Here is an 18,531-nt window from a genome sequence, read left to right as displayed (position 1 = left end):
TAGATGAAGTTCCAAATTATTTTGATGCTTTACCGTATAGTCCCGCATCTTTGAATGGTAATGGACTACTCAATTGGATTAAATTGAAATAAATATAAATCTATATCACAATATCGTTTTTATTTCATTTACAATTCACGTGTCATGATGGAAGGGTGTAGAGACCCCACCGCTACGGCGAGGATAGCCTTATCATTAATAAAATCACCTAAAAGTATAACATCATTTTTGATACTATTGATTATTATCATTATGGAGATATTAAAATACATACACTGGAATCACGAGTGTAATATGAATTACACTAGACATGGATGAGCTAGAAAAAATATACTTTAATGTGAGAGACCCCGGAAGTTACGGGGGTGTACACGCCCTCTATCGGGGGGCTAGAGCGAATGGTTTAAAAGTTTCTCTAAACGACGTTAGAGAATTTTTGAAGCGGCAGGATACGTATACATTACATAAACCCATTAGGAATAAATTCAAAAGGAATAAAACGATAGTTTATGGGATCGATGAACAATGGCAACTTGATTTGGCAGACGTGCAAAATATTAAACGTCACAACGACGGTTATCGTTATCTACTATGTTGTATTGACGTATTGAGCAGATTCGCTTTTGCCGTCGCCACCAAGGACAAGAAAGGAACAACGATGGTCAAGGCATTTCGAGCAATTTTAGAATCTGGACGAAAACCGAAGATCGTGCAATCGGACTGTGGTGGTGAATTCTTATCAAATGAGGTTCAAAAAGAACTGAAGCATAGGGACATAAAATTCTTCACCACCCGCTCGGAAGTAAAAAGCAGCATTATTGAACGTTTTAACCGAACTTTGAAAACTCGCATGTACCGTTACTTTACTCAAAATAATACTCATAAATACATTGACGTATTACCGGATTTATTGGAATCATATAACAATAACTTTCATAGATCTATAAAATTTAAACCTGTCGAAGTTAATAGTGAAAATTGTAAACAAGTATGGCTCAATTTATATGGGAAAGTAAATTTTTCACCCCCAGTTTCGTACCCATTTGAAATAAACGACTTGGTGCGAATGAGCGTGAATAAGGGGATATTTGAAAAAGGGTATAAAACAACATATACTGAGGAATTATTTAAGGTGGTGAAGCGGTTACCGAGGGACCCCGTGGTATATATACTTGAAGATTTGAAATCTGAGCTCATACAGGGTGTGTTCTACAAAGAGGAAATACAGAAAGTCGGAAAGGATCTCGATAACTGTTTATTTAAAATAGATAGAGTTTTAAGAAAAAGAACTACGCCCGCAGGGACTAAGGAATTAATCGTACGTTGGAAAGGTTACAGCTCTGATTTTGATGCTTGGGTGCATGCAATCGTTACATCATGAGTTTTTATATTACACTGCCATCCGACTCTTCCACGCGTTATTTCCCCAACAACACGATAAGTGAATTCCGAACTTATTTACCGGAACCTGTAAAGCTTGATGGTGTTTACGAAGTTGGACTCGCCGAAATAAGTTATCCAAGGACATGGAATAACGTCCCAAACGAATGCGTAGTTCGAATTTGGAAAACAATACCTTTAAAAGATTCGGGTGAAAACCGGGAGGGAAAAACTGACGGTTTCAATAGCCCCCTCGCAATGGATTACATAAACATTGTAATACCGACAGGGTACTACACGGTCGAGGATTTACTGGAAATAATGTCTACCGATGATGACGATCGAAATATAAGCTCTAGAGTTCAGCTTTCTTATAGTAGAGCAAATCGACGCGTCGTTATAACATTATTGAAAAATAACCAAATATATTTCCCTCACGAAATCGCCCTCATATTAGGCCTCACTAGAACACCTGGCAAGGATATCACAGTCGTTTATAGTATGACGGCCCCTTTCAGTTGCGATATGGATGCTGGTTTACATTCCCTGTTCGTATACTCGGACATAATTCAAAGTCGATCGGTTGGAGACTCGGATGTCCCCCTGTTACGTATTCTAAGTATTCAAGGAAAAGATGGGGATACGGTGGAAAAAGAGTTTTCTAAACCGTATTATATGCCTATTGCGAGCAACAATTTTCAAACCATTGGAATTAATATTATGTGTGACACTGGGCATCCGGTACAATTCAAACGTGGTAAAGTGCACGTCACTCTTCACTTTAGACCTCGAAGAACATGGACACCTCTATAAAACCTAGTGTAAATTCAATTATATCCTCATTTATGACGAAACAGTCAAACATGCACCCACATAATTTAGATCGCGTTTCTGTAAGCGACTACCAAAGCTATTACCTAAACCAAATTGGTTATGGGTCGGTTCCGGTGTATCATGGGGTGGCCATTCAGCGTGGGTACGGCCTCGGGAATATATTGGCTTCCGCATTTCGATCGGCAATGCCAATCTTCAAAAGGGGTGCGTCATTTCTCGGCAGGAAATTTTTGAATGCCGGGGCTAAAGTTGCGTCGGATGTGACAAGTGGAATTTCTTTTAAAGACGCCTTAAAAACGAGGGGGAAAGAAGCGGGAAAAGAAACATTAAAAAGGGCGGCTGAACATGTGACGAGATTAACTGGGAACGGTAAAAAGCGACGTGCGGATTCATATGTTGTCAGTTCGATTCGAGCTAAGAAGAAGAGGAGAAGATCTAATCCGTCCGCGTCAGACATATTATAATGTCACTGCAACATCCCAGCTCTCAACACAGCATTAGTTCAGCACTTAACCTGTTCGTTGTCCCGTATACACAAACTGGGATAGTGGGGAGTCAATGGGTGGAATACAATCCAACGTCGAATGTTAATGAAAATCAAGCAATTATATTCAATATCACCGGCAACTCGGAAACGTACATTGATTTAAAAAACACGCTTCTTCAAGTGCAGGTGAAAATAACTAAACCGGATGGAACTTTACCAAATGGCGAGTCTTATAACGAGACAACTAAAACCACTACACCCGCGGATAAAATGTCACCGGAGAACCTATTTCTTCATAGTCTCTTTGGAGAGGTGCACGTTTCGTTAGGGGACAGATCAGTTACATCATGTCCGCAACAATACCCGTACAAGAGCATGATTCAAACCCTTTTGACATTTGGTGGGGAAGCCAAAAAGAGTTTTTTGACAGCTTCGCTATTCTACAAAGATCAATCTGGAAAGTTCGACGAATATTTCGAAAACGACAGATTCAAGAAGCGTGCTAAATTCGCTCAGAGTGGTGTTATAGACCTAATCGGGGTTGTTCACGCGGACATTTGCCAACAAAATCGCTTTATTCCTAATCTCATCGACGTCAACTTCAAATTAATTAAGAGTCCAAACGAATTCTGTATACACAACAACGGTACGAAATGTAAAGTTGTGTTTACACACGCATCAATGTTCGTGAGAAAAGTTAGATTAACACCCGAGATAATGATATCTCACGCAAAAACCTTGGAATTATCAACAATGAAGTATCGTATTACTCGTACGGAATGTAATTCGTTTTCAATTTCCGCTGGAAACAAGATTTGCATCAAAGACAATTTAATCAGTGGTCAACTCCCTAATAAGGTCGTTATCGGATTTGTGGATCAGAATGCGTATTTGGGAGATTACAAGCTGTCACCTTTCAACTTCAAAAATTACGCGCTAAACCAAATCGCTTTATACGTTGATGGAAATAGTGTACCCCATAAACCACTGAATCCAAACTTCAAAGACAAGTTGTTTATGCGTTCGTACGCTAACCTCTTTCTACAAACGGCGCAATGGAACATTGATCATGGTAATTTGATCGGGCGGGATGAATTTTCCGATGAGAACGCCCTTTTCGTATTTGACCTAACGCCAGACCTCAACCGTAGCTCTACTCATAGCTTTAACCTTATAAAGAATGGAAATGTTCGACTAGAGTTAATTTTCGCCGATTCGTTGCCAACTACGGTTAGCGTTATTTATTATTCGGAATACCAGTCGTTAGTTGAAATCGACAAAAACAGGGTAGTGTTATTCGATCATAACACACAATGAATTCTCAACAACTCGATAAGATTATGAGACGTGATAAGTACACAAAACCATTGTTCAGAGGAGTCTTTGCCGCCGATAAGCTACCTAAGATCGTGAAGACGTTTCCTTCCCTGTATATTGTCAATACGGACACGTCGGAGGGTGGGGGGATTCACTGGTGCCTTATCTATATTTCAAGAAGGAAAATAAACTGTATTTTTTTCGACAGCTTCGGACATCCGCCAGATTTTTTTAAATTTAACTATTTTGTAGAAAGAAACAGTTTGACTGTTATCTATAATTCATATCAATTACAAGGAAACTCTTCCGTGACGTGTGGTGGGTATTGTGTTTATTTTGCTATTAATCTGTGTAGGGGTATACAACTGTTTAAAATATTACAAGATTTACTAAAAATAAACGTGTAAATGATCTCATGATTTCTGAATTTATGTATAAGAAGTATTCAATAAACTTGTCAAAAAAATATTTTCTCGTAATTATTTATAAATCAATTTTATTTTCTCGAAATAACATTTTCTTAGCGTTACATAAAATATGTGATAACATTTTTCGCAAAACGATCCTCCTAAAAACGTGTTATTGAAAATTGCTGTTATTTCATTATATTTCAAATTATTTATAGCATTTAAGAAATTAAGCTCTACTCGATCATTCCAGTCTAACATTAAACAATCATGTTTCAATTGTGATGGTTGGTCCATATCGCATCCATCGCAACGTTTTCGAATGAAATTATCAAGCTGATTAATGGTAATATTTCTTATTTGCCCGTAAACACGTTTAGCTTCATTGTGACAAATCATGATTTCATCGAATTTATCCATTAACACCTTCCATGTCTGAAGGGCGATGCTGAATCCAACTTTCGATGGGTAGGTCTTCCCGTAATTTATTCCAGTGCCCAAAATAATTTCACGAATGTTTAGCAATCTGTTATTTTCAAAAACGTTCAAATCGATTTTCCTCGTCTGAGACCCCTCGAAAAACCACGATGACTGGGGAATAAAATCACTTTCTAGGTATGACGTAATTCGTTCTCGGTCCATCCACACTTGTTTAAATTCGAATTCCGATAACGTAATACCGGAATCAACATCTGTTCGCCCCAGTTTGATTGCACATTCCGGAGTTATAGCTATCGCCTTTATCGCGGAAATATTGAAAACTTTCATTCCATTCCTTTTAAATATATAAGGGTAAAATTAATAAAATATATTTGTTATAAACATATATTAGCTTAATGATACTTACATTTCCGATATTGAAAGAGTGGCGGAATTGACGTGAATAATAAATTCCCCGTCCGTGAAATCCCTTATATACGGTATCATTGTTTATTTAAGATTTCATTCTAAGATAATTCAAGTGTAAGCTTTAAGTATTTTTATAAAAGATAAACTTTATATTCTTCAATAATTTAAATATACCACCGAAAACCGGAAGTAATGAAAATACGATATACCACCATACCACCAAATTAATGAAATACGATTATACCATCATACGGTATATAATTGGTATATGACTGTCATTCTTCCCCTACTCATAATTATTATTTTATTGTAAATTACAATTATGTTATATGACATATTATATGTTTATATATTTGTGTATATTATTTCAGAGTTATTCTAAACGCCTGAAGGATTTCTAAAATAACGTCTATCAAAAATATAGTTTGCCACAATCGTTGTTGGCTTTACAGTTTGTTCTTCGCAGCCTATCGAATTCAAAGTAGGTAACACGACTTTCCGCTAAGGGTTAACGGAAGCCTTAAGTTATCCAAAATGTAAATGAATTGACACATATTTTTATTTCTTTTAAACAGATTAAAATTTGCTAGTGAAAATTTCCTGCGTAGTTCTATTCAAGCGTCAGGAATAATTATCGGCAAAAAAAAAGATTTGGGATGGATTTTAAACGCCGGAATACAACTTAATGTATGTTCTTTTCGTGACGTAAGACTAGTGGTTTCAACTGAATTTGTCGAATAAAAGCAGCCACATGTCATCATCTCATCTCTCTATAATTTACTAAAGTTAAGACAAAATACAATGCATTAGGTTTTTTCTACCAAACAAACTTTAAATAAAAATAACTTTTTACTCACTCGTTACTTTGGACTAAAGCTTCTAATACTAATGATGGGTCAATGACCTTTTCAATTTATGACCTTTTCGTAGCTTTAGACCGCTGTGAATTTTCAAAATTTTATTTTATTTGCTGAAGGGACATATTCAACAGTTTAATGTAGCTTTGAAGAACCACTTTTCTTTCCAACAATTGTTTCTCACTTCTCAAACGTTTATCTCCACTTGAGTTAGAAATAGAGGTCGGCGTTCGATTAACTTTTATCCATGGATAAAATAAGTTCGGCGATATTTAAATAATATTTATTTAAATAACCAATATTTGAATAATAATTGTAAAATGTTTAAATAATCGAAAGTGGATAAGCCTATTATTTAAACAAAACAAACAATTATTTAAATAAATACCATTTTATTTCAAATAAATGCTTGGTTGCGTAAAAACATAATTAAATAAGTTAAAATTATATTCTTTTACCAACTTTTGTTAAATAAATCGGAAATTTTGTGGATAATAAATAAACAATTCCGAGCACTAGTTAGAAACTCATCTTGTATTTCATTGTCTTTATCCGTGAACGAGCACGATAATTTTCCAATTTTCCGTCTCGTATCTGTGGTTTACCGCTTTGTGTATCGTCGAATTCATAATTCACCTTTGAAGATAGTTCAAAAATTAATTTCACTTTCATGCCACAAAATTCCACTCTTCCAAGAACTCATTCAAAAATAATAATAACAATCAATTAGGCTTATACTAAAGGCACCACTCTAGGCCCAAGTCATCCAGCGTTTTTTATTGCCTATAATTCAGGTGGCCGGGTTATATTGAGTAGGAGGGTGGTGGCAAGCCCTGCAAGCCACGCGAGCATGGAAAGGGGAAACCAAAAAACTCGAGGGAAACCCCTTTAACCAGTGAGGAGAGAACTTGCAAACAATACGCGGAAGGAATTGTCCGGAGTTTTCACTCGGTGCCACAAGCTGGAATCAAACTCGGTTCCTCTTGCCAATCCCACAAGTTTATTTCTCTTGTCTCTCTAAAACATATTTCAGACTTGAAATATGGCCAATCTACTGAGTCGAATACATTATCATTAATATCTTGAGCACTCTTTGAATTGAAATCAATGTTGTAATTTTAATGAAAGTGTCCTCCATTTGGCATTGGGATTCTAGAAACATTTTTGACGTAAATAAAATCTAAAATTAATTGATTATATTGTTTATTCAGTTCTTACTAGTCAGATTCATTCCCTTAGCTACTTCCAGCTGCCTGTTTGTTATCTCTATTTCGTTAAGCCTCGGTTCTGCGGTCCCACAAAGCAGGTTTTTCAGCCACTAACTTCAAGAATTTTCCGCTTTCTTCAACTGCTTCCTTTCTTTTCTCATGTTCTTATTCTAATTTAAAACATCAGTCAAATTTATTTTTTCGTAGGCATTTTTCTTTCGCGTATATTATTTAATAAGCCGTCGAGCACCCGTTTAACCGCCTAAAGCCTCGTTTTCAATCACGAATAGATCTTAAAAGAAATTGATTTGAAAAAATTCAACGGTTATATTGTGTAAATTGGCGCGTGCTGGCTCGGAAAGGATAATCTTATTGGCTAAGACAAATGCGGATAAATATTTCTAAGCGCACGTGATTCTATTTTATTATCAGAATAAATAATTACACGTGCGACGAAAAAATGGGCGATATCATCGAGATTCACGCGTTTTTAATTTAAAAACCCTTCCTTTTGACGGTTTTTATTTTGGAGCGAATAATTTCTTTTAGCGTCTATTTTTCTTAAAAAAATCACGCTTTTGCGTCAAAACCAATCGCGAGAAGCTTCTCTATCGGCTTTTTTGTCACGAGAAGCAGATATCTAAATGGATTTGATATAGGCTTCTTTTGAAATAAAAGCGCGTCCAAAAAGCAAAAGCGAAAAGCCTTAAATTTATCGTCATTGAAAACGGGGCTTAAGAATGAATCTAAAATAGCGGACGACATATTCAAACAACTCCTTATTGGAGAAACTGGAGTATTGTATCTAATTAACCAAGGAGAGGCGAAATATCAAACAAAATAAAAGTTTTAATAAAACTCATATAGATATCGGTTTCTCGGACATCAAAAACTAGTTAAGAGGAAAAGCCTAATTGGAATTTTTCAGGCATAACCTTGTTAAACCGAATTTTGACGCTAAAACTCGAATTTTTCCTAAAAAATCTCGATTGAAAACGCACCTCTATTTCACTTTTACAAATTAAGTCGGTTAATAAAACATTTGTAACAAAATTACTCATAAGTATGCCACAAGGTCTATTTCTTCACCGACGGTTTGTTTTACAGATATTGCGTCATACTTACCCTTCGTAATATTTAACGTAATATTTGATGTCATATTTGACGTAATCGAATCTCAAATGCCAATTATGCCGTCGCACAATTAGTTCTACGTCTGAAAAACTGACGGCCGTTTGAACAACCAAGGCTTAGGGAGAAAAATGAACTGTAATATACTGTCAAGTGCTGTTAATGCAATTATTGTGCCAATTAATTAAGTTTTCGGAGACTCAGGTTCTAAAATAAATTTCCATTGTCAAATGAAAGAAGCAGGGTTATTGGACAAATAGTTAAAATTCAATTTAGAGTTTTTATGGGGAATCTACAAGGTTGGAGTCTTTGCAGTTTCTTTTGAGCCTAGGCTTACTCTTTTAAGCTTGAAATGGGTTTTAATAACGCTGGTGGAAATCCCACTTCAACGCCTTGTTTCATTTTCAGAAAGCGATCACTGAACCGAACCGTATTGGTTATTTTCCCCAACCTTTTATTTTTCTAAACTACTAATTATTTTACTTCATCCGCACAAACCGAGTGAGTTGAATAAATAAATTTCAATAAAGCTACATTTGGCTGACTAAAATTCCGACAGAAAAAATTCCTTCTCAATTTAGAGGTTTTCAATTGGCTTAAATACATATGTTAGTGACTCCTAAAATTTCTAGGATGAATAAACAGGTTAAAATCTAACGTAGTTCACTTTTTTACCGGTACGTGGTGAAGAACTTTGAATGGAATAAAGGTACAGTGGCATACTAATGAGTAATTATGTTACATATGATAAAACCAAAGATGGATTGTTGTTATGTTATCTTCACTTTTCAATTTAATATACCAAGATATATTTTGTTGCTTGTATTTGCGCCCTACTTGACGAAAATTAGATCGCTGAATAAAATATATACGGTTGGTCGTTTGCCAACTTCGCCGGGCAAGCCAGTAGGCCAAAACTATTCGCTCGCTTTGGAACGAAAAGAGTACACCTTTTACCCCATACTACCAACTTCTTCCATACAATTAATTTTGAAGTTGCTCGCAATTTCCTAAAAAGTACTCCAAAACTAGCGAATAGTTTTCGCCTATTGTGTGTACCTATAGTAACAGAGACCATACCACCGGAGGTCTATCAACAATTCATTATAGTGCCGTACGCCAGGGTCCACCTAGCCCGGACAGGTGACAAATCCAGTATGGGTAGTAATACTCTACTACTGATGGTCGCACCTTTGACGCAAGCTACTCAACCCAGCAGAAGGTGCAGCAATGGGTGGTCCATTTTCCACTTCGCACACAGCAGTGGCTAGCCAAATAAGATAACTACAATCCATACTCAAGTCAAACGATTTCAAATAGGTTCGACGGTCCTTTTATAAACGTAATTTTTTTTCCTTATATCGATTTCAATTTTTCAAAATAATAAAACAATGCTATGGTGAACGTCGATGCAAACAAAATTCGGTTGGGTCTTAAGCTTGCTTTCCTGTAGCACGTGTCATAATGTATTTTTCATTACGCGCGTCAATACGATTTTAAGTCCCAAAGTTGAACGCTATTGGAAACCAAGGTTTACATGTGCTTTGGGCGTCGACGCACTCACCATCACATAATCCCTGAATAGTTTATATTGGAGCAACTATTAGGTTTGATTTGGGAAATGGTTTTCAACAAATCGTATAATTTAAAAAAGGTGTTTAAAATGAATTAAAAATACGATTTTGGTCGATCGAAATACCTCTCAAACCCATTTTGTAACTTTAATTATAAGTTTTTTAGTAGCTAACGCCCTTTTCAATGCAGATTGTAGATACTGGAGCGCAATTTTACTCGAAACACAGCTCTGCTCCATGTCATTATTCGAGCTATCCTTTGGGGTCCGCCATTGTACCAGGACATCATCATGGCTCAAGACATTACGACGTTCTAGGATTGTCAAAAGATGTCTGGATAACAACTTTATTTGCAATATTCATCATGTCAATAATTTATCGCAAATTGAATATGAAAATAACTTCAAGAAATGGTTATATGAAAAAATTTCTAAAGTCCATTTGGTATTTCACTTCTGATTTACTGCGAAACGGTAAGTTTAAACATTTAAAAAATAATCTAAAGCTACGGTCAAACTAACTATTTAAATTAGTTTTCATGGCTAGTTATCCCGATTGTTGGTTCAAAAATGGCATTCATCCAGTCGTGATAGTAGTACTTAAATTTTGGAATAGAAAGTCAAGGGGAAATTTTTAGACAGCGAATAGCTTACGTACCAACGACTGAGAATTGTTATTTTGGGCCGAGTTACGTTACTGACATATCTAGTTAAGTAGTTAAATGTAATTAAAGAGAAAAATCGATATATATATAACACCGAAATAAATAATGCTTATAGTCATTTATGTTTTGAAATAAAATAAAATTTAAAAATTTTGCCCAATAACCATAAATTTTGTAAAATGACAATAATTTTTTAAAAGATAAAAAGCAAGATCACTAAGCCACAAGAGATGCAACCAGAGAAATTTCACCATTGTTATGATAGCATATTTTCCCAGGTTAAGATTGCATTCCGTGCTTCCAAATGTCTGAAGTTCACCTCGTTCTGAGTTTAATCATTACACAGCATCTGCTCTCCGTTAACTAATGTTACTTATTTCCCGTATGATCAGTTCAGGCTGAATAGCGAAAGAACAACGTCGTTAGAGAATCATTGTAGAGTATTATAATTAGGCAACTTGTACTCAACTAAGTGGACTAAAACCTAACTTGTATATCCCATATAAAATATATTGTTAAAATTACTTTAATTAAAGTTAATGTCAAATTTACAAACGAGCCAATCAACGAAAGGGATACATTTATGTCCCGCGTTTTGGGTCAAAATGTAGTATAAGTATCTTGTTTTCAGTGTTCAGCGATAGATACAAATATCTTAGATAAAACGTATTTAGATACGTGTATAGATATTTTTTCTTTACATAAAATAATAGTTCAAAAATCGAGTACCATCTAAACTTACCTAAAATAAAGAGTTAGATAAAAAAATCAATTGCAATCTTTTTAGTTCAAGATATTTTTAGAGATAAAAATATTTTTCTAGATTGTTTAATTTCAGTAACTTACTTTTTATTATGAATTTCAATCTGACTCAGGCTTTTTGAGCAAACGTTTGTTTACTCATTATCTGTTGTGTAACTCTTAGATTTTACGGGTAGATATTATTACGTCATAGTTTTTGCGAAGTTACCTTAGTATCTCATGATTAAGTTGTACCAACAATTAATACATTTAAGACGATGCTCCAGTTGATACGCGAAGTAGCTTAGGTCATATTATTAAAATGTCGGAATCAATTAATGTTGTTGACGAAATAGGTGTAGCCGGCCATAGCAAACCAAGACAAGTGACAGTCGAAAATGGTACATTATGGAAACCTAATCTTCCGTATCTTCTGGACGGCGAGTTTTTTTTACCGGTTGATAATTGCAACTTAAACGACAAATCACTACCTGTCAGGTGTTTAAGTTGTCCTGAAAGAAAAGTGTTGATGGCTTCTAGAACATCGACTGGTAACTTGCTGAAACACATTAAGGTAATTAAATATTTACATATACTTATGTTTTTATAGTATCTTTAAATATTTTCAGTGAAACCATTAACAAATGTAACGAAAATAGCGTTGAGTCTGAACATTTGTAAGCATTTAAGTGTTTCAGCCAAGTTGATGTAAAATTTTATAGTAGTGGTAGTAATGGTCACCGCTGTGACACCGCCGTGTTTAATGATTGCTTGTTGTTAAGCTAACTAACTTCAGCCTTTTTGGCTGATGGGGGGGGGGGTACTTTTGAGAGTAAATTAAGCATTTACCATAAAAAAGACGACGTCTCCACGACAATAATTTATTCTTTTCCGTTTATTAATTTCGATGCACCGTTATTGGTTCGGTTAACATCGACACTCCGTGAAACAACAAAAAACCAGCTGTCTCGTTACTCAACTTATATCTCTGTAATAAAGAGGGGTTCGTTCCAAGTTACTCTTGTTCGATCCGATAGTCCTGTATTGGGATCTTTTAAGAACAATTATCTGGAACTTATAGTGTTAATTAATTATTATACAGAATACACCCTGACGTTTTAAAACAAATCCAAGAAAAAAAGCTGCCAAGAAATCGTCTTCGGAACTAGATTGTAATGGTGAAAGTTCGAAGCGTCTACGCTGTCAGCCTCCGTTCAAAAACGAAGTAAGTGTTTTACATTGAAGCGCAAATTGAGGTTTTCAATCGGATGTTTTAATTTCACTATTTAAAAAGGGAATATAACTTCGTTGTTCGGTGTGGAACACCAACACTTTTTTTCACCACTCCCACCTCTGCTCTGACTTCAGACATTTTAGCGTTGCTTACTTATTGAGGGTTTTATTTATTAAAGATCGTCATTCCGGTTTTATTCAATTTGAAATGAACACACTATTCATTAAACATGTGGTCCAAACTTCTCAAATATACAGGGTGTCTCAATTTGCTCGATCAGGCCATTTTTCTCAAAATGTATTTATGCTAGGGTTCTGAAATTTTCAGGGTTTATTTGTGCATTGCACCAGAAGGTGGCATTTTTGAAAACATTTTGTAGAAGTCATTAAAAAACATTTGTCACTTGGGCTAATTATTATTTGTTTATTTTTCGAAATCTTATAACTGAAATGCATGTTACCTACAATTCGTTAAAGGCTATTGCCTGCTAGTACACCTTGTTTTTTCCCCCGACCTCCAAACTCAGTGAAAAATAGGTATTTTTCAACCGAACCAAAATTATTTTTACACTTTCGACTATGCCCTACAACTTTTTTATTGAAACATTTTGCGTGACACCTACCGGTGAAAAAATAAATTTTCCAAAACGGCACAAAATCGTTCGATTTTTCTGAAATTTAGTAACCCAAGCCTTCCATACCTAACAAATAAACCCTAAAAATTTCAGAACCCTAGCATAAATACATTTTGAGAAAAATGGCCTGATCGAGCAAATTGAGACACCCTGTATAAATACTTAAAATAGGTTAATATCTATGAATACCGCTTATTAATTAAGCCAGAAGTATTTTATATGCGAAGTGGCATGTTCGAAATCGCAAAAGCCGTTGGGCCGGAATTCGAAGCACGCTCCTTCTTGAGAGCGTCAAGCTCAGTGAAGGCTACAGGGTATTGACAACAAAATGGACCAGGGCGAATATCTCAAAAGTGTTATAGCTACGGTATTGAAAGTTTAGGGTGTAATAGATCGCTTAGGGGTCAAACGACAATCGAAATTTCAATGACCTTGAACCATATCTTCAAGGTTGTTCGAAATTTAACTTAAGAGCCGTGAGAGTTACGAAGTTGGTTCCGATCAGAAAGGTTTTCCTCCCCGTCAAATTTTTAAGCTAACTAGCTTAGAAATAGGAAGTCAAGAAATAATAGGCCATTTAAATTTCCATAGTCGGTTTATCCCGTAAGCGCTCCATAACACCCTAATATATCACAACCGTAGCTAAAACACCTTATGAGATATTTGCCCTGGTCCATTTTTTAGTTAACACCCTGTATAAATTATCTCTGATAAAGAAAACGTATTCGCAATTACCGATACATTGAGCTAGACAAAGAAAACCGTGCATGTGGCACAAATTTCAGCATGCTACCTAGCGGCGGTTAAAAGTTATTTATGGGACATACATACATACATACATACATACAGTAGGACAAAAATTGAGAAATCTATAATTTATTTCGCAATGTTTGTCCTTATTTATATATGATATGTATATCTGTCCCATTAATAACTTTAAATCGCCGCTCGGTAGTATGCTTAAATTTGCGCTACGTGCACACCTTACTTTTTCTAGCTCAAAGCAACTATTTTGAACTAGCTGTGCCCTTCCGTGCCTAGGCTGCCAGTACCTTTTGGTGGAAAACATTTTGTCGCGCCTGACGGAATACTTTTCTTTGAACACAACCGTGCTACCCTTGGGTCATTACTACAGACGCAGTAGATATTTTAAGTATATTTTTGGTTAGTATTCTTTATTTAAAAACACTAATTGAAATTACCCGAGGGGGGTGCAGGGAGCCCGGCCCCCCTCCAGGACGAAGAATAAAATGAGGACCGATCTCTCATAAAAGGTTTTTTTTTGCTTATGATTACCACTAAAGCATTCAAAAATATTTTATCTCCTTGGGCCCCATCCAGAAATGAATCGGGAGTGCGCCACTGCAAAAGGCTAGTATATTATAAATACTTAATAAAACGGGCATGTAATATAATTGAAGTTTAGGTTTAAAACACAGTAATGTAAGAACGACAAATGAAAATTAGTTCGTTTACGAGATAAGTTAGTCGTCAGGCACTCGTAAATTTCCTAATATTTCAAAAAGAACATTCTGACACGGTGAGCTACATGTCAGGCAGCGCAGCGTTTTATTTTATCTCGTAACTTCATTATTTCGGCATTACTAGAAGGCACAACAGTTAATTTAGATACATTAGTATACACTTTAAGAGTATCTTACTATGTATGGTAACGAAAATAACAGATATAGTAGATGTCACTATTATAAATATGTATCTAAAGAAAACAAGGATCTACTTTAAGATACTTCAATAGGCATCTGCGAAAATGTATATTCAAATAAAAAATGTATATACTGTTAGATACTTTTACTCAAATAAAAGGATAAATGTATCTACTATCTGTATCTTGTACCAAGATACCAAATCGCTGAACACTGCTTGTTTTGATTTCGAAACTATCGAAATCTTTGGGAAAAAAGAGCTACTTCACGTCTAGTCGACACTTGCTTAAGCACTCTATTTAAATTTTTCTAATTTAATTATACCAGAAACTCAGCGCGGTACAACTAAAGTTTATTTACGAAATATATCTTTCGATGTGAAAACCAAATACTAAAACGTTTTGAAATATCTCTGGGAAAATACTAATGATTGTTAATTACACACGAATAAATACAAAATAAACTTAATTGAGGTGTACCAAAATATAGTCACTAAGCTTGCCAATCACTCCAACAAAGTTCTTCGCCGGATCTGAGCTGATTCGAAATTACTTGATAAACTTTATCGCTTAGGAATAGGACTGGTTAAAAGTTGACTGGCTAGTTATTTATCGAATCGCTCTTATTGAACAATATTTGCTCCTCTGCACAGCCGGGAGTAGTGGCGTACTCCTGTAATCCCAAGCGTCTGGGAGGCAGAGTTTGTGGATAGCCGTGTGAGGACGACTACCAATCCCCACCCCTGTTCCCACTTATCCCCCCGTTGGCGTGGCCGTTACACTTATCTCACCCTGATTAATCAGTTATTGTGTGCTGGTGTCTAAGGCCTTGGGTCGACACCGATTTGTGTGGTTAAAAAAAATGCTCCTCTGCACATACTTTGAAGGCGGGTGATCCCCAGGGCTCAATCATATCCCCACTACTTTTTAATGATATTTCAAAGACTACACGAAAAAAGTTGCTTTTATTTTCAATTTAATAAATCTTAAACTTTTTCAAATCGTCTATTCTTAGGATCATTACAGTGTGAAAGCCTTTCGTCCAAGTTCTTCGTGACAGGCTGGATCTTAGCCTCGACCGTTTTGATGAAAGCCTACTCTGGTAATTTGAAGGGGAAACTACTAGCCGATAAAGGATCGTATTAAGAGATGATTTAATTCTTGCAATAAGTGAACGTGGAATCATCAACAACTTGATAAATGTATGATTTTCACTTTATTTAAGGGAATATGAAAGCTATAATATTTAGTTTTCTGATCCTAAAATAAGAACCAAAATGATAGTCAAATTTGTCTCATAATTAAATTCAAATTTTAATTGAACAAATCGGGGAAAACAGTACTTGTCAGCCAATGAAAACCAAATTTAGATCCGAATGCCTCAGCCAATGACATATCGCGGAAGATAACTCAGTCGTCGAGGTCGTCTTTGCTCACCTAATGGTAACTATTGTTTTGTAATGCGGTAGCTCAAAGTATTTGAGAAATACTAAGATTGGACAACTCCATCACATTTTATCGTCTTTTCTAATCACTTCACCGATGACTGCGTAACTACAATACTGATGGCCAGAAAATTTTACTTTAAAAGTATCTCGGTACCAAATGCTTTCAATACTGAAAAGTCTAACAGTCCTTACTTTTTTAATATAGAAAAGGCTTCTTCAATTATTTCTACGCGTTTAGCGTAAAGTAATTTATGTTATATAAATGCTATTAATTTTAGAAAACTGATAATGAAATGAGTTTCCAAACGTCAGTAACAATAAGAATCAGCTAGGCTAATACTCGAGGCACCTACTTGGGCCCATGTCATCGAGCATCTTTTAATGCCTTTAATTCAGGTGGCCGGGTTTAATTGCGTAGAAGTCTACAAATCCTTACGCTTACTATTACGGTCAACCTCTAAAAGTTGTTAAGGAAATAACTTATAAACTCGATGGCTACGAGTTCTCATCCAGAGCCACCATCTGGGATTGAACTTGGCTCGTCCTGCTGCGAGGTGAAGGTGCTAACCACTCCGCCAATCCCCAAAGTTAACATGGGTAGGATCACTTGTTCTTCGGTAAAATTTTTATTAGTGTGGAATTAACATTTATTTACTTTGATTAAATCTAGGCTTTATAGAGCTATTCATTTATTCCATTATGTTTTCGTTTCCCATTGAGGGAAATAAAACCATTTGACCAGGAATTACATTCCGAAAATGAAGATTTACCAGAAAAGCCAGCGCCAAAACCAAATACTTCTTCGATAGTAACTGTAATAAGCAGAGGTGAAAAGTATTGTGTAGTAAAAAGAGTGATAATTAGTTGGTTTATTTGTCTAATAATCTATGTTAATATAAAAATATTAGAGTTCAAGTTTACGATGATGCATTTATAAAATTGTAAGAACTAAATCCCAATCTTGAGAACAAGTTGATAATTTTTCATCACGTCTCTTGGTTCTTTATAAAATCTTAAAAAAAATGCTATTATTATATAGTAATAAGCATTAAACGCATTTTTTCTGGTTCACTTCTGCGCATTCCAATATAATGTATCGCCGGTCGTACTTTTAAATGGTAAAGCAAGCCCAAATTTAAGAAACTATTTGATTGCCGCATGCGTGTATTTTACTGGAGTCCTACCCACTGAACGTTATTAAAACTTTAAACTTCAAGGATACCAAACCCTTATGAAAACGTTTTATAGAATGGTCTAGAGTTTCAAGGGGAAAAAAGGTGGAACTATTGATTTTATTTATGTTGATATTTCTACATTTCATGTGATATATAACTATCCAAAAATGTATTTTGTGCAAAGAAATTTTAGAATTTCGTAATTTTAGTCTCTTTAAATGTGGCATGAATCAATTTCAATAAATTATCTTTGGCTTTGTTTATATTAGATTAAAAACAAGTACACATTCATCCTCTTTGAAACTGTATACGATTCTATGAAAATTATTCATAAGGAATTGGTTTTTATGCATTTTAAACCAATTTGACTTTTCGGTTAGCCATTCTAACCGTTTAACCGACCGACCGGAAAAGCTCCTTCCCAGATGAATTTGGAGAGGGGAGTAGAAACCGAGTATCTTTTATTGAAGCGTCCACTGGAAAGTGTTTTTGCAACAATTGTAAGTGAAAATGGAGAATGCTGTTGGAGGATGTTGCCCATATGTGCATTGTTATGCTCATCGACTAAAAAAAAACTTCCGAGTACATTTAAACATTCATGTACATTTCTTTTGTAAATTATTAAAAATAAACCGGTTTTGTCACAGTTTGGTTTAGTTATGTAAAGGGGGAGCCCCCAAATTAAAGAATTAAGTAGCCTACCCATAGTAATATCCTGGCGCCGTCACTGCGAATATCACATTATATGTTGCTTTTAAATTTAAACAACCCGTCTCCTTATTAAGCTCTCCAACATAGAAATGTAACATATAGAATAAAAACGTGTCCATCGTGTATCCTGCTTTATGAGCTAATTCTAACCAGTAAAACTTAAAGTAGAGTAGAGTAGATTTCGTAACGCGACTAGATAATCTAAAAAGTCTCCGGC

General features: G+C 35.4%; 2 protein-coding genes across 2 annotated transcripts; both read left to right on the top strand.

Moving 5' to 3' along the window:
• Window positions 1–310: 310 nt before the first annotated feature.
• LOC149957421 (SCAN domain-containing protein 3-like) lies at window positions 311–1,381 on the top strand. The gene has a single exon (XM_090167023.1). It carries the CDS (start codon window positions 311–313, stop codon window positions 1,379–1,381), a length of 1,071 nt encoding a protein of 356 aa, XP_090023149.1.
• Window positions 1,382–2,677: 1,296 nt separating this feature from the next.
• On the top strand, window positions 2,678–4,018 carry LOC149957420 (uncharacterized protein F54H12.2-like). Its single transcript, XM_090167022.1, has one exon. It carries the CDS (start codon window positions 2,678–2,680, stop codon window positions 4,016–4,018), a length of 1,341 nt encoding a protein of 446 aa, XP_090023148.1.
• Window positions 4,019–18,531: the final 14,513 nt, after the last annotated feature.

Source organism: Leiobunum rupestre, chromosome 2 (genome assembly GCF_980474605.1).
Source record: "Leiobunum rupestre chromosome 2, qqLeiRupe1.1.hap1, whole genome shotgun sequence".
NCBI classification, from domain to species: Eukaryota; Metazoa; Arthropoda; class Arachnida; order Opiliones; family Sclerosomatidae; genus Leiobunum; species Leiobunum rupestre.
The sequence above is the reverse complement of the archived record's forward strand: the minus strand, read 5'-3'. Positions and strand labels throughout refer to the sequence as shown.